This window comes from Bufo bufo, chromosome 7 (genome assembly GCF_905171765.1).
Source record: "Bufo bufo chromosome 7, aBufBuf1.1, whole genome shotgun sequence".
Lineage (NCBI taxonomy): Eukaryota > Metazoa > Chordata > Amphibia > Anura > Bufonidae > Bufo > Bufo bufo.
Genome location: NC_053395.1, coordinates 110,255,142 through 110,269,888, shown reverse-complemented (window position 1 = coordinate 110,269,888; position 14,747 = coordinate 110,255,142). Strand labels below are relative to the sequence as shown.

The following is a 14,747-nucleotide window of genomic DNA, read 5'->3' as shown; positions in this document are numbered from 1 at the left end:
GTCCAAGAGCTCCGCAGTCAAGAACAGCTCAAAAAATCCCAGGGCCGAACCGATATGAGCCGTCTCAACCCAAACTCCAGACTGGGCGGTGAAAGGGGGAACTAATGGTGCGGCTGAAGTTGGTGACTGCCAATCAGGGTTTGCCAGCACCTCAGGGATTCTAGGGGCTCTATGGGCCTGTCTGCGCGGTGGCTGCGACGGGGTAACTACTGCACGTGCCACCGTACCAGCTTCAACTGCCCTTCTGGTGCTCGCCACGTCACCATGTTGTACGGCAGTGCTGGTACTTGGTCCAGGAAGGGCTGCGCTGCTGGTGTATGCCTCACCACGTGATCCGGCAGCGACAGCCCCACTCTGCTGCTCTTGAAATGGATCCTGCATAACCTGTGGTCTAGCGACACGGGGCCGGGTACGCCTGGTTCTATCAGGGACCTTCACCTCCTCGTCCGAACTTTGGGTCAGTGAGCCACTGCTTTCCACAGGTTCATATTCTGACCCGCTAGATTCGTCAGATGAGGGTTCCCATTCCTCATCCGACTGGGTCAGAATCCTGTAGGCCTCTTCAGAAGAATAACCCCTGTTTGCCATTTGGACTACTAAATTTAGGGGTATTCCCTGAGACTACCCAAGAAAAAAAGCAAACCTGTCTTACAAAGGGGAGGCTAGCGAAGTACCAGAGGCCGCTGCGGTTGATAAAAAATATCAAAACTGATTTTTTTATCGCCGCAGTGCGTGTAAAGTGAATGTGCAGTGATCAAAAAACAAAATTTTTTTTGTCACTGCGGTGGGGCGGGTGTAGGTGAACGCACGTGTGGGCGACCGGTCAAGCCTGATCGGGCAAACACTGCGTTTTGGGTGGAGGGCGAACTAAAGTGACACTAATACTATTATAGATCTGACCGTGATCAGTTTTGATCACTTACAGATACTATAAAAGTACAAATGCTGATTAGCGATACGCTAATCAGCGAATAAAAGTGACTGCGGTGCGGTGGGCTGGGCGCTAACTGACGCTAACTACCTAACCAAGGGGCCTAAACTATCCCTAAAACCTAACAGCCAATACTAGTGAAAAAAAAAAGTGACAGTTTACACTGATCACTTTTTGTCTTTCACTAAGTGATTGACAGGGGGCGATCAAGGGGTTAATTTGGATGATGGGGGTGATGGAGGGTGATCTGGGGCTAAGGTGTAGTGTTGGTGGGTACTCACAGTGAAGTCTGCTCCTCTGCTGGATCCAACCGACGAAAAGGACCAGCAGAGGAGCAGAGAAGCCATATAACAGATCATATTTACTAATATGATCTGTTATCTGGCTTCTGATTTGATTTTTTGAAAATCGCCAGCCTGCCAGCCAATGATCGTTGCTGGCAGGCTGGTGACTAAATACTTCTTTAACTTTTTCCGGCCCGCGATGCGCATGCGTGGGCCGGCAATGCACGAAATCTCGCGTCTCGCGAGAGGACGCACCGGCGCGTCCACCCAGAACAACAGGACCGCCGCAAAGACGCAATCCTGCGTACGGCGGTCCTGAGGAGGTTAAGTGGTTAAAGATAAAAAAAAAAAAATTATGCTTCCAAACAAAAGCTAATAATTCCAGGATCAGGTTGTTAAGTCCTTGTTGAAGATTATTACCTTTAAGGAACTCTGCCACCACTCTCAGACCATCTTCATGTCGTATACTCGTATAGAGGGATTCCACATCCGCTGTAACAATTATCATTTTTTGGCCCACTTGGATGTCTTCTAATCTATTCAAGGCTGCCGTTGTATCCTGTATAAAGGAAGGCAGGTTTACCACCAACAATTTAAGATGGAAATCAATAAATGTGCAAACATTCTCACAGAGGCCCTCATTACCTGCCACAATTGGTCTGCCCGGTGGATCTGCACTATTTTGGTGAATTTTTGGATTAATATAAAATGTTGGAACTATTACTTTCTTTGGGATGACATTTTCCTCCTGTGCATGGTCCAATATATTGTTACATTTCTTTTGGAAGAGTGGGAGTGGATTATTTGGCAAGTTACGATAACATGTTTTGTCCCTCAACAGCTAGAACTGCTTCTCATACATATTAGAAGGCTAAATCACAACATTTCCTCCTTTGTCCGCCTGTTTAAACACAATCCCCTTTAATTTTTTCAATTCTTCTAGGGCATTGATCTCTGCTTTATTGAGATTATTTTTACTCTGTACTTTAGCCAATTTATATAGGTCTTCACTGACTAATTTAACGAAAATATCAATGGCTGAACCGATGTTGAAGGGAGGAAACGTTTGTGATTTTTTTTATAATTTCTTTAGGTACTAAGTTTACCTTATCTTTTTCTTCCTTTTCATTAGCCAAATCCTCCAAATTTTTTAAAGCTTCCCTTTCCTCCTTTGTGTCAAAAATTTCTTCCCCGTACCTAGACTCATGCAGTCTTCTTAAAAGCATATTGCATATTTGTAGGGCTGGGCGATATGGCCTAAAATCTATATTGTGATATAATTTGAACTATGTGCGATAACTATATACAGCATATCGCGATATATTATTTTCAGCACCATCAGCCCTATGCCATAGCCATCCTCCAACCCAAAAAAGGAATAAAAAAAAGCGATCAATAAGTGTTATGTAACCCAAAATGATACCAATAAAAATTACAAGTTGTCTGCAAAAATCCAGAGCTTACACAGCTCCGTAGAACAAGAAATTAAAAAATGATGGGTCTTGGGATCCAGAGATACAAAAACATTTTCTTTTTCTTTTCTTTTCATTGTGCCAAAGTAGTAAAACGTAAAGAAAATGATATATATTTGCTATCTTTGTAATTGTACTGAATCAGGGAATGAAGATATAATGCCTCAAAAAGTTATGTAACATAATAGGTGTGGGATACGCTAAAATGTAACTTTTATTGGTATATCAATAAAATAGGGGGAAGAACGTAACCTAAAAAATCCCTAATAATAATAGGCAGGTGGGGTGGCACTAACCAAGTATTCAAACAGTGACATGTGAACCCACCATGTGTATAGTGTCGCCACCTCCACTCTGTAGCCAAAGGGATATGAAAATGTGTCCCAATATCAAACCACCTCCTTGAACCTGGAAGGCTATCCAGGTACAACTATGGAGAGGTATGATAGGAATCACATACAAGCTATAGTGGTAGCATGAGAGCCAGGAGACAAGAGTGTATTTGTGTGATAGACACTACAATGTCCCAGTGCTCTTAGACAAGCTGTGGTGATTAAATTGGGAAGAACAGGGTTGGGTGCAGATCAGAGTGCCCTGGTGATACGACGTCCTGATACACTGTGTCAAGCATGGATCACCTCTGTGCTGTATGATTCAGGTTGTAGCAACACAGCTAAAGGTATCCTTCAGGATCGCACCCAATCCTACTTCCCAAGAGAACTGTCATCTAGCTCATGCTATCGCAGTAATACTAGCTCAACGCGTTTCCTCTATGTAAGAATCATCACGAGCAAAAATAACCTGCCTATCTAAGCTGAGCTATCTCATTCATTCAGAGCAAACAGCATATCCGGCGCTAGTAAGGATATGCTAGTACGGATATTCTTTTAGTGAACTCACCATCACCACCTGCTCAGGCAGAGAGTTCCATAGTCTCACTGCTCTTACCGTAAAGAATCCTCTTCTATGTTTGTGTACAAACCTTCTTTCCTCCAGACGCAGGATATCCACTTGTCACAGTCCTGGGGATAAATAGATGATGGGAGAGATCTCTGTACTGACCCTTGGTATATTTATACATAGTAATTAGATCTCCCCTCAGTCGTCTTTTTCTAAAGTGAATAACCCTAATTTTGATAATCTTTGAGGGTACTGTAGTCCCCCCATTCCAGTTATTACTTTAGTTGCCCTCCTCTGAACCTTCTCCAGCTCTGCTATGTCTGCCTTGTTCACAGGAGCCCAGAACTGTACACAGTACTCCATGTGTGGTCTGACTAGTGATTTGTAAAGTGGTAGGACTATGTTCTCATCACGAGCATCTATGCCTCTTTTGATGCAACCCATTATCTTATTGGCCTTGGCAGCAGCTGCCTGACACTGGTTTCTACAGCTTAGTCTGTTCACTAAAATTCCTAGGTCCTTTTCCATGTCAATGTTACCCAGTGTTTTACCATTTAGTATGTACGGGTGACTTGCATTATTCCTTCCCATGTGCATAACCTTACATTTGTCAGTGTTAAACCTCATCTGCAACTCATCTGCCCAAGCCTCCAATCTATCCAGATCCCTCTGTAGTAATATACTGTCTTCTTCCTTGTTAATTACTTTACACTTTACACTTTCAAAATTGATATTTTACTGTGCAAGCCTTCTACAAGATCATTAATAAATATATTGAAGAGAATAGGGCCTACTACTGACCCCTGAGGTACACAACTAGTGACAGTGACCCACTCTGAGTGTGTACCATTAATAACCACCCTCTGTTTTCTATTACTGAGCCAGGTACTTGCCCACATACAGACATTTTCTCCCAGTCCAAGCATTCTCATTTTATATACTGACTTTTCATGCGGTACAGTGTCAAATGTTTTGGAGAAGTCCAGATATACGACACCCATTGATTCGCCGCTGTCAAGTCTAGAACTTACCTCCTCATAGAAACTGATAAAATTAGTTTGACATGACCGATCCCTCATGAAGCCATGCTGATATGGCGTTATTTGCTTATTTTCATTGAGGTACTCCAAGATAGCATCTCTTAGAAAACCTTCAAACAGTTTACCCACGACAGATGTTAAATTTACCTGCCTATAGTTTCCCGGCTCTGTTTTTGGACCCTTTTTGAATATTGGCACCACATTTGCTATGCGCCATCCTGTGGAACATTCCCTGTCAGTATAGAGTCCTTAAATATCAGAAATAAGGGTCTGGCTATGACATTACTTAATTCTCTTAGGATACGGGAGTGTATGCCATCTAGTTCTGGCAATTTGTCTATTTTAATCTTTTTAAGACGCCGCTGTACTTCTTCCTGGGTCAGACAGGACACTTTTAATGGGGAATTTACTTTTACATTCTGAATTTCATCTGACAGTTTATTTTCCTCAGTGAATACAGTTGAGAAAAAAATATTTCAAAGCTTTGCTTTCTTCTCATCACTCTCTGCATCTCCCCCCTCATTACTATGTAGAGGGCCGACACATCTGTTTTTCTGTTAGGTCTATTGGTTAATACTAAGTCCAGTATGGCTGTCCCTTTAGTCTGGTCCTAAACCAGTTGTGAAAGCTTATTGTCTTTGGTTATTGTTAAGAACCTGTTTCCTTTCTGAGATATACAGGTTCCAGTTTCCCAGTTGTGTACCTCAAAATGATGTCATTAAAAACTGCAACCTGTCCTGCAAAAAACGAGCCCTTGTATGACTACATAGACAGAAAAATAAAAATGTTATAAGTCTTGGAATGCAACAATGGAAAAAAAAAAGACTTTTTTCCCCTGTGCACAGAGTGATATCCATAAAGACATGGTTTGATGAAGTGAAGAAACATGAGTAACCTGAAAGCACTGACCTCATCCCCATCAAACACCTATCTACACCAGTAGTGGGCATCAAATCCCACAGGTACATTATTTAAAGGGGTTGTCTAACTTTTCTTATTTTGTTTAATTTGCAGCCCAGCCTGAATTATTTGTGGATAAATCCATACTCGCCTGCTCCTTGCCACTCTGCAGTCGCACACGTGACTTCATCTGTGCAGAAGAAAGACTGATGGAACTGGAAGACCAGTGAAGAGAGACAGGGAATTGGAATTTAGCAGCAGGGAGCAGATGATCTTGAATTTCTCCACAGTATCCCAGATTGGGTTGTAAATTATTAAAACATAAATAAATAAATAAATAAATAAAAAAGCTACATAGCCCCTTTGAGGAGAGCCAGAACTCCCCATAGCATTTCACTCAACTAATCAGAATCATACTATATATTTATGCATTTTTAATATATGTTTAAGAATATTATTCTCTCCAAATATGGGGGATAATTGTCTTTTTTTCTAATGCTGCCTGTTTTTTTCTGTTTCTTCTTTTAGACCAATGACATGTACTATAGTAAATTTGAAGAATGGGCAAAGAATTACCCCTTTGTAACAGTAATTAGTGATGGGACATCTACAAATGAGGTATGTTAGTAGAATGCAAAATCATAAAAAGGGAAAACATATAAAAACACACCTTGCAAATAAAATAATGAAGATTCAGTTAGGTCAGAGTAGTCTTGCAGACACTTACTAATCTTCATGGTTTATTCCTCATTTTTTAATACAGAGGTAAACGTGCAGACACAGTCAATGTCCATTAACAACTTTGTGCTGTAAGACTGATATAGCCATCATACATATAAAAGGTATTTATGGAACCAGCTCACAAGCTGAGTCTGCCCCATACAAGGTGGGTGCCAGGGTCAGTAGCAACTACCGTAACTGACAGGTGCTCCCTCTGTCCACCAGTCTGACCTCCCATGCCACAATTGCAGGTTTCCAATCAGTTGCTATGGCAGCTTGGATCCTCAGGATCCTTGGATCCTCAGGCAGGGTTTAAAGAGGACCTTTCACTAGATTAAAATCTAAACTAACTATACAGACATGGAGAGTGGCACCCAGGGATCTCTCTGCAATTACTATTATCCCTGGGCGCCGCTCCGTTCCTCCGATATAGGCTCCGGTATCTTCACATGTTAGGCTCCACCCAGTGGAACCTGCCGGCGTCTCCTTCTCCCAGGCTGTAGCGCTGGCCAATCGCAGCGCTCTGCTCATAGCCTGAGAGAGAAAAAAACCTCTCAGGCTATGAGCTGAGCGCTGGGATTGGCCAGCGCTACAGCCTGGGAGAAGGAGACGCCGGCAGGTTCCACTGGGTGGAGCCTAACATGTGAAGATACCGGAGCCTATACCGGGTGAACGGAGCGGCGCCCAGATATAACAGTAAGTGCAGGGAGATCCCTGGGCGCCGCTCTCCATGTCTGTATAGTTAGTTTAGATTTTTTAATCTAGTGAAGGTCCTCTTTAAAGAAGACCTTTCACCAGTCCTGACATTACAATATAAGTACCTAGCACTGTAGGGCATTATTAGCAGATATCATGGCTGTAATTTTTTTTCCGATCTGCTTCTCTTGTGCCTGCTGTGCCCCCCCATTCTGGTTTTGCCCCCTGTATGCTAATAGAAATCATCGGTACCTTCCTCCCTGTACCGATTCTGTCTATCAGCATACAGGGTGCAAAACCAGAACAGCAGGGCAACAGAGCAACCAAGCTGAAAAATAAATACAGCCATGACATCTACTACTAATGCCCTACAGTGCCAGGTATTTAAATTGTAATGTCAGGAACGGTGAAAGTACCTTTTTAATAGACTTTTTGCCTTGATAACAGCTTTGCACACTCTTGGCATTCTCTCAGTCAGATTTATGAGAAAGTCTCCTGGAATGGTTTTCCAACAGTTCTGAAGGAGTTCGTAGGAGTTCTTGTTGGCTCTTTGTCCATCAGTCTGTGGTCCAACTTATCCCAAACCATCTCAGTTGGGTTATGGTTGGGTGATTGTGGACACCATGGGGGTAATTTATTAAGACTGGCGTTTTAGATGCCAGTCTTAATAAACCCTATAGCTGGAGGTGGATCCGCCAAAGTAATGAAGAGGCGCCGGCCTCTATATAACTTCGGCGTATTCAGCGCCAGTCTAACTGTAAGCCAGCTTTCTTGCTGGCTTACATTTAGACCATTTTCTACCCCTAAAACAGGCATAAAAAATGATGAATAAAGCGGGCCTGCTGGACCTTCCCTACCCACGCCACGCCCACTTTTTTTTTAGAGCTGGCTGGAACGGGGAAAAGTCACAGATTGCGGCGCAAATAACTTTTGTGCCACAATCTGCGCCAGAAATACACCTAATATAGGCGTATTTCTGGATAATAAATGACCCCCCATGTCATTAAATAGCTTGGACATTGATGCCATTGTCCTGTGAAAAAAACTAATGATGGTCCCACTAAGCATACACCATATGGAATAACATGTTGCTGCAGAATGCTATGTTACTTGGCCCTAGCAATTATCTTTTCCATCTTTCCCATTAGTTTAGTACTTTTGTGTAGCATTTTGACCATAAAGGACTATTTCTCACAGTCTGCACAGTAGTCAAAATATCCTGCACTGAAGTCATGAAAACCACCAAACACTATGATGAAACTGGCTTTTTGACCACCCCAGGAAAGGAAGACCAGGAGTTGCCTCTGATGCAGAGGATAGGTTTATCAGTTACCAGTATCAGTACCTTCAATTAGAGCCTACATACAGATTTACAGAAATCAAATACCAGACACATCTCAACATCAACTGTTCAGAAACAGTTAATGTTGAGATGTGTCTGGTATTTGATTTCTGTAGACTCTGGATGACCCCAGAAGAGCATGTACTTGTATAATAAATTTTAAAAAAGCAGTTAGAAACGTTTTCTAATTTCTTTCCCGGTAGCAATAGTGTCCCACAATATCAGTTTCACTGATCTGGGCAAACAAGATCCCCTAGTATGACGTAGATATATCAAGTTCCAAGGTAAATCCAGCTCCTGGCCAGGCATGCTATGTAGTATCCCCTGATATTTGGGAAGTTTATGCCCCCACCCATTTGGTGTGCATGGGTTTCTGTAAAGCAATGCGTGGACGTCTTTCCGACCAGATAAAGCGTGTAAAATCACTGTTAAGCTCTTGAATGTGCCAGGGGCTTTTGAGTTATGTAGATTACTTATGGCCATTTTAATTTCTGCTGTGGTAATTGGCTTATTCAGCTCCAGTAAATCTTCTGGAGAAACTGATGATAAGGATATTTCGTTGAGAAGACGTGCCATCTTGTGAGGTCGTATTAGTGGAATACAAAAATGTCTGAATGTCCGAAAAATGTCTTTGATCTCACGAGGGTCAGATGTCAAGGTACCCTCAGATGACCTAAGTGTTTGGATATGTGTAGGCGGGCACCTGCCTTTGTCCAAACTCTCTAGAAGTTTACCTGACTTATTGCCACAATGTAGCAATTTCTCCTCCATAGAGGACGTCTGGAAACACTGCCACCCATCTATCCCTTTTCTCTGGTGTGGGGTCCTGGAGGAAGCAGGTGTAAGCCTGTCTCAATTCACCACTAGCCACCTTATATTTCTGGTGAGCTGTGCGCTTTAGGGTCCATTCACATGTCCGCATAATGGGTCCGCATCCATTCCCCAATTTTGTGGAATGGGTGCGGACCCATTATTTTTTTTTATTATTAACAATTTTTATTGTTTTATATGCATAATGAAACCACCAAGGCTTATACATAGTACCTAGGTATTTACATAAAGTACCCATTTATTTTTAATGGGACCGCAAAAGATGTGGACAGCACACTGTGTGCTGTCCGCATCAGCACTTCCGTTCCGCGGCCCCGCAAAAAATTAGAACATGTCCTATGCACATGGCCGGTGTCCGTGTTTTGCGGATCCGCAATTTGCGGACCTCAAAACACTTGCGGACATGTGAATGGACCCTTATCGAGGAAATGTAGGATATCAATTTCCCCCTTATTACTAACTTGGTCGTAGCCCAACACCCTCTAAGCCACCACTCTCTAAGGAGATCACAGAATGACTTGTCTTCTGCCATGTGTACTGGGAAGCACCATAGAATATCTGAGAATCCAGCATATTAATGGAAATTGGGGCATGGTCTGAAACAACCAAATCGTGAATAGATGTTTCTAGAATCCTGTTGGCTACTGAAGTATGTATGAAGAGATAATCAATGCTTGACCAGCTAGAACTCGCATGCGAGAAATGCATGTATTCCCTGTCACCATGCATCCTGCAGGTGAGAGGAGCCGATCAATGAGGGCAGGTGTTTATCCCTGGATCTGCCTGGCATGTGGGGTTCATATTACCCCCAACTATCTTGTGCTGCACATCATCTGTAAGGAGTCTAGCCTCCAAAGAGCGAAAAAAGGCATCGTTTTCTCCATTAGGGCCATATATATTGTAAATGCTCCACCTCTCTCCTTTGTGTTGAAATTTTATATGTGTCCACCATTCCTCCACGGGGTCAGAGGAGACGTAGATAATAGAAAAAGAGAAGAGTTTGTGAAATAGTATGATGGTCCCCCCTTTATGATTCTGAGCAGATGCCCCAAATACATGTCCTACCCATTGCCTGCCCAGGTGGTAGAAGTCCCCTTCGGACAGATGAGTTTCTTGGAGAAGACCAATGTCTGGGCAGAGTCTCTTGAGGTGCCTAAGTACCATAGATCTTTTGGCCAGTGATTGCAGACCTTTGACGTTCCAGGACACTATTCTCATGTTGGTAAATGAAAGCATTACCATTGAAGATGGATCAGTATGTCACATGCTGCTTGTACACTAAACCTGGGTAACCATGGTTCCAGGATATGGGAAAATCGAAACTATATATTCCTGACTAAGTTCTTCTCTTCCCCCGCACCTTGCTACCTTCCAGTTGATTACTTGCTGCTCACATACCTCTCTAGCGCTGTTGATGGGAGACTTCACACATGTCAGATAAAAACGAAAAAAAATATATATATATATCAACAAAAGTAAATAAACCCTCCTACCCCAATGGTTCTGGAACATGGACCCCCAGTAGCATGGTGTGGCATAAGGATAAACTAACCAATTGCCTTTTTTCTGAGGAAAAAAGTAGAGTGAACCTCCCCCCACCCCCGAAGTTCTTGTGAAGGTTAGAGTCAGCATTTACTATACTGATAATTCAGCCATTACGGCGACTCTTCTAGCTTGTCTTTGGGCATTTGGCGAGGTACTCGCTGATGATCTTGGTGATGTTTGAGGCCCTCTTGGACTTCCAGGCTTGATTGGAGAGTCTGCGGAGGCCGATAGAGGGGGGGCGGGGAGGCTCCCTTGGTACAGGAGAAGAGTATCTTTTCTTGGGTAAATAGTGTTTGCATGGCCGCATCAGGCGAGGTGGAGGATCGAACAGTGCAGTCTGGAGGAAACACCTTAAGAGTCGCCGGGTATACCAGCTGAAACCGGTTCTTGTTACGGATTAAAGTGGTACACAGTGTGCTAAACTTGCGCCTTTTTTGCGCCACATCCACTGAAAAGTCCTCAAACAAGAGTAGCTATGCTCCTCTGAACTCCAGAGGGGTTTTTCGACGGCAGAAGGACCAAAGCATATCTTGCTTATCATTATAATCCAGAAAACGCATGATAATTTACCTTGGAACTCTATCCCCAGAGGACAGCGGTGAAGTGGTTAGGCCAGTATTCGGGCCGATCCTGTGCTCCCGCTCAACCCTGCAGCAATGACGAAGGCCCAAAGCTGCCGGTAGGTCTTCCTTACATAGTTGTTGCAGATCACTGGCTTTCACAGATTCCGGTATCCCAACCATTCAGAGATTATTTCACCTAGAGCGATTCTCCAGGTCATCCAGCTTCAGCAAGATACGTTGGTGTTCCGAAATCAACATTTCCACCTGTGTTTTTGTGCTCGCCGCCCTGTCTTCTACTTCACTGATACGATACTCAGCCTCATCCAGGCGGACTGTATGTTGGGAGACCTCAGATTGTAGGTGGGAGAGCGATGTCTTAATTATAGTTAGAAGCCAATATATATATATATATATATATATATAAAAATATATATACACTGCTCAAAATAATAAAGGGAACACAAAAATAACACATCCTAGATCTGAATTAATTAAATATTCTTCTGAAATACTTTGTTCTTTACATAGTTGAATGTGCTGACAACAAAATCACACAAAAATAAAAAAATGGAAATCAAATTTTTCAACCTATGGAGGTCTGGATTTGGAGTCACACTCAAAATTAAAGTGGAAAAACACACTACAGGCTGATCCAACTTTGATGTAATGTCCTTAAAACAAGTCAAAATGAGGCTCAGTAGTGTGTGTGGCCTCCACGTGCCTGTATGACCTCCCTACAACGCCTGTGCATGCTCCTGATGAGGTGGCGGACGGTCTCCTGAGGGATCTCCTCCCAGACCTGGACTAAAGCATCTGCCAACTCCTGGACAGCCTGTGGTGCAACGTGACGTTGATGGATAGAGCGAGACATGATGTCCCAGATGTGCTCAATTGGATTCAGATCTGGGGAACGTGCGGGCCAGTCCATAGCATCAATGCCTTTGTCTTGCAGGAACTGCTGACACACTCCAGCCATATGAGGTCTAGCATTGTCTTGCATTAGGAGGAACCCAGGGCCAACCGCACCAGCATATGGTCTCACAAGGGGTCTGAGGATCTCATCTTGGTACCTAATGGCAGTCAGGCTACCTCTGGCGAGCACATGGAGGGCTGTGCGGCCCTCCAAAGAAATGCCACCCCACACCATTACTGACCCAATGCCAAACCGGTCATGCTGGAGGATGTTGCAGGCAGCAGAACGTTCTCCACGGCGTCTCAAGACTCTGTCACGTCTGTCACATGTGCTCAGTGTGAACCTGCTTTCATCTGTGAAGAGCACAGGGCGCCAGTGGCGAATTTGTCAATCTTGGTGTTCTCTGGCAAATGTCAAACGTCCTGCACGGTGTTGGGCTGTAAGCACAACCCCCACCTGTGGACGTCAGACCCTCATATCACCCTCATGGAGTCTGTTTCTGACCGTTTGACCAGACACATGCACATTTGTGGCCTGCTGGAGGTCATTTTGCAGGGCTCTGGCAGTGCTCCTGTTCCTCCTTGCACAAAGGCGGAGGTAGCGGTCCTGCTGCTGGGTTGTTGCCCTCCTACGGCCTCCTCCACGTCTCCTGATGTACTGGCCTGTCTCCTGGTAGCGCCTCCATGCTCTGGACACTACGCTGACAGACACAGCAAACCTTCTTGCCACAGCTTGCATTGATGTGCCATCCTGGATAAGCTGCACTACCTGAGCCACTTGTGTGGGTTGTAGACTCCGTCTCATGCTACCACTAGAGTGAAAGCACCGCCAGCATTCAAAAGTGACCAAAACATCAGCCAGGAAGCATAGGAACTGAGAAGTGGTCTGTGGTCACCACCTGCAGAACCACTCCTTTATGTTGTCTATCCCATTTGCACAACAGCATGTGAAATTGATTGTCACTCAGTGTTGCTTCCTAAGTGGACAGTTTGATTTCACAGAAGTGTGATTGACTTGGAGTTACATTGTGTTGTTTAAGTGTTCCCTTTATTTTTTTGAGCAGTGTATATATATATATATATATATATATGCCATTATTTCTGTAGAAAGAATATAATTGTTAGTCTTTGGAAATAAACAGTCAACCAATATTAACCGGACAGAATTAATCTAAAAAAAACACGGACCCACACGGAGCCATACTTATCAGCAAAAAAATGAACATGACTTTCGTATATATGAAAATCCAAAAAGACTTTATTATAAATATACATAAACAATATATACATACACAATAATAAGAAAGGCAGCACAAGGCGGGACACACGGATGAGGAACAGGACCCAAGGAGAGGCCGGGAGATCAGCACACCAAGGGACAGGGAAAAGGAATGCTGGCTAGAAAAACATACCAGAGAACCTCATGGCAGCAACGCCCCCAACAGAGTGCAAAAAAGGCGATTGTAAAAATATTGAGGTTATGTAAAAGGACAGAATTAGCATACCCTGTGTGGTGTATCGATCTCTCGGCCGACTCCTGACCCAACGCCGTTTCGCCAGTAAACCTGGCTTCTTCCGGGGATGTTTTTTCTGGTATGTTTTTCTAGCCAGCATTCTTTTTCCCTGTCCCTTGGTGTGCTGATCTCCCGGCCTCTCCTTGGGTCCTGTTCCCCATCCGTGTGTCCCGCCTTGTGCTGCCTTTCTTATTATTGTGTATGTATGTATTGTTTATGTATATTTATAATAAAGTCTTTTTGGATTTTCATATATACGAAAGTCATGTTCATTTTTTTGGTATATTGAAAATAAACAGTTACAAAAAAATTTGTTCATACTCGCGGTTCAGGCCCCATGGTTCAATGGTTTTCAACCTGTATATCCTGAAAGCATCTCGCTTTAATAACAGTTTGTTTCTGTTCCCCCCTCTCCATGGTTGTTGTACCTGCTCAATAATTTGGAAGTGCAGTTGAGATATGTTATGTTTTTGTTGATAGAAATGGTAAGGGATTGGGAGAAGCAGATTACAGTACCTCTGTGCTTATAGTATAAAAGTCCACATGGGCATTTCAGAATATAAATTACATAAGTACCATCACAGGTAAAAAAAAAAAAATCCTTGTACAGAGAATTTTTCTCCTGTACGTGGATGTGTAAAATATTCCCCTCTGATTATGCTAGAACAATGGACACACCCTAGACAGGGGTATGTTCCCCGTTTAGGAGATTAGGGCCGATCACATACATCCAAGCCGAGTCTCTGCTGTTTGAAACAGCAGAAACCGTGCACGCGTGTCAACTCCCGCTGTCTTATACGCCAGAGGTTGCCAAGGGGTTAATAACCTTCTAGAAGTTCTGAGATGCTGGTACTATAATGGTAAGTAAAGGGACAGCATTTGTTCATTTTCATGCAATAATCTGTGTTTTATTTTATTTTTTTGTTGAACACTTTTTTATTGAGATTAGAAGACAGCATACAAAGAATATACAGGTCGTACATCATAGTGGTCTTCGTCTTCAGAAAAGGATACATGTAACTGAAATACAATTTCTATATTATATTTAGGCCCCTATAAGCATTTTGGACCAAACGAGTACCCATCAAAAAAGTGAT

The 14,747-nt window shown here is 43.2% G+C and overlaps 1 protein-coding gene across 4 annotated transcripts in view; it reads left to right on the top strand.

Annotated features, from left to right (window-relative positions):
- The window catches only part of LOC121009055 (glucose-1-phosphate thymidylyltransferase-like), a 631,424-nt gene that overhangs the window by 323,359 nt on the left and 293,318 nt on the right, over positions 1–14,747 (top strand). For 3 of the 4 annotated variants that reach the window (XM_040441982.1, XM_040441981.1, XM_040441984.1), the window contains exon 3: positions 6,056–6,145. The exons of the other annotated variant lie outside the window; for it this stretch is intronic. In XM_040441982.1, the coding sequence (XP_040297916.1) occupies positions 6,056–6,145 (90 nt within the window). The remainder of the gene's footprint in view (positions 1–6,055; positions 6,146–14,747) is intronic. 4 annotated transcript variants of the gene reach the window in all.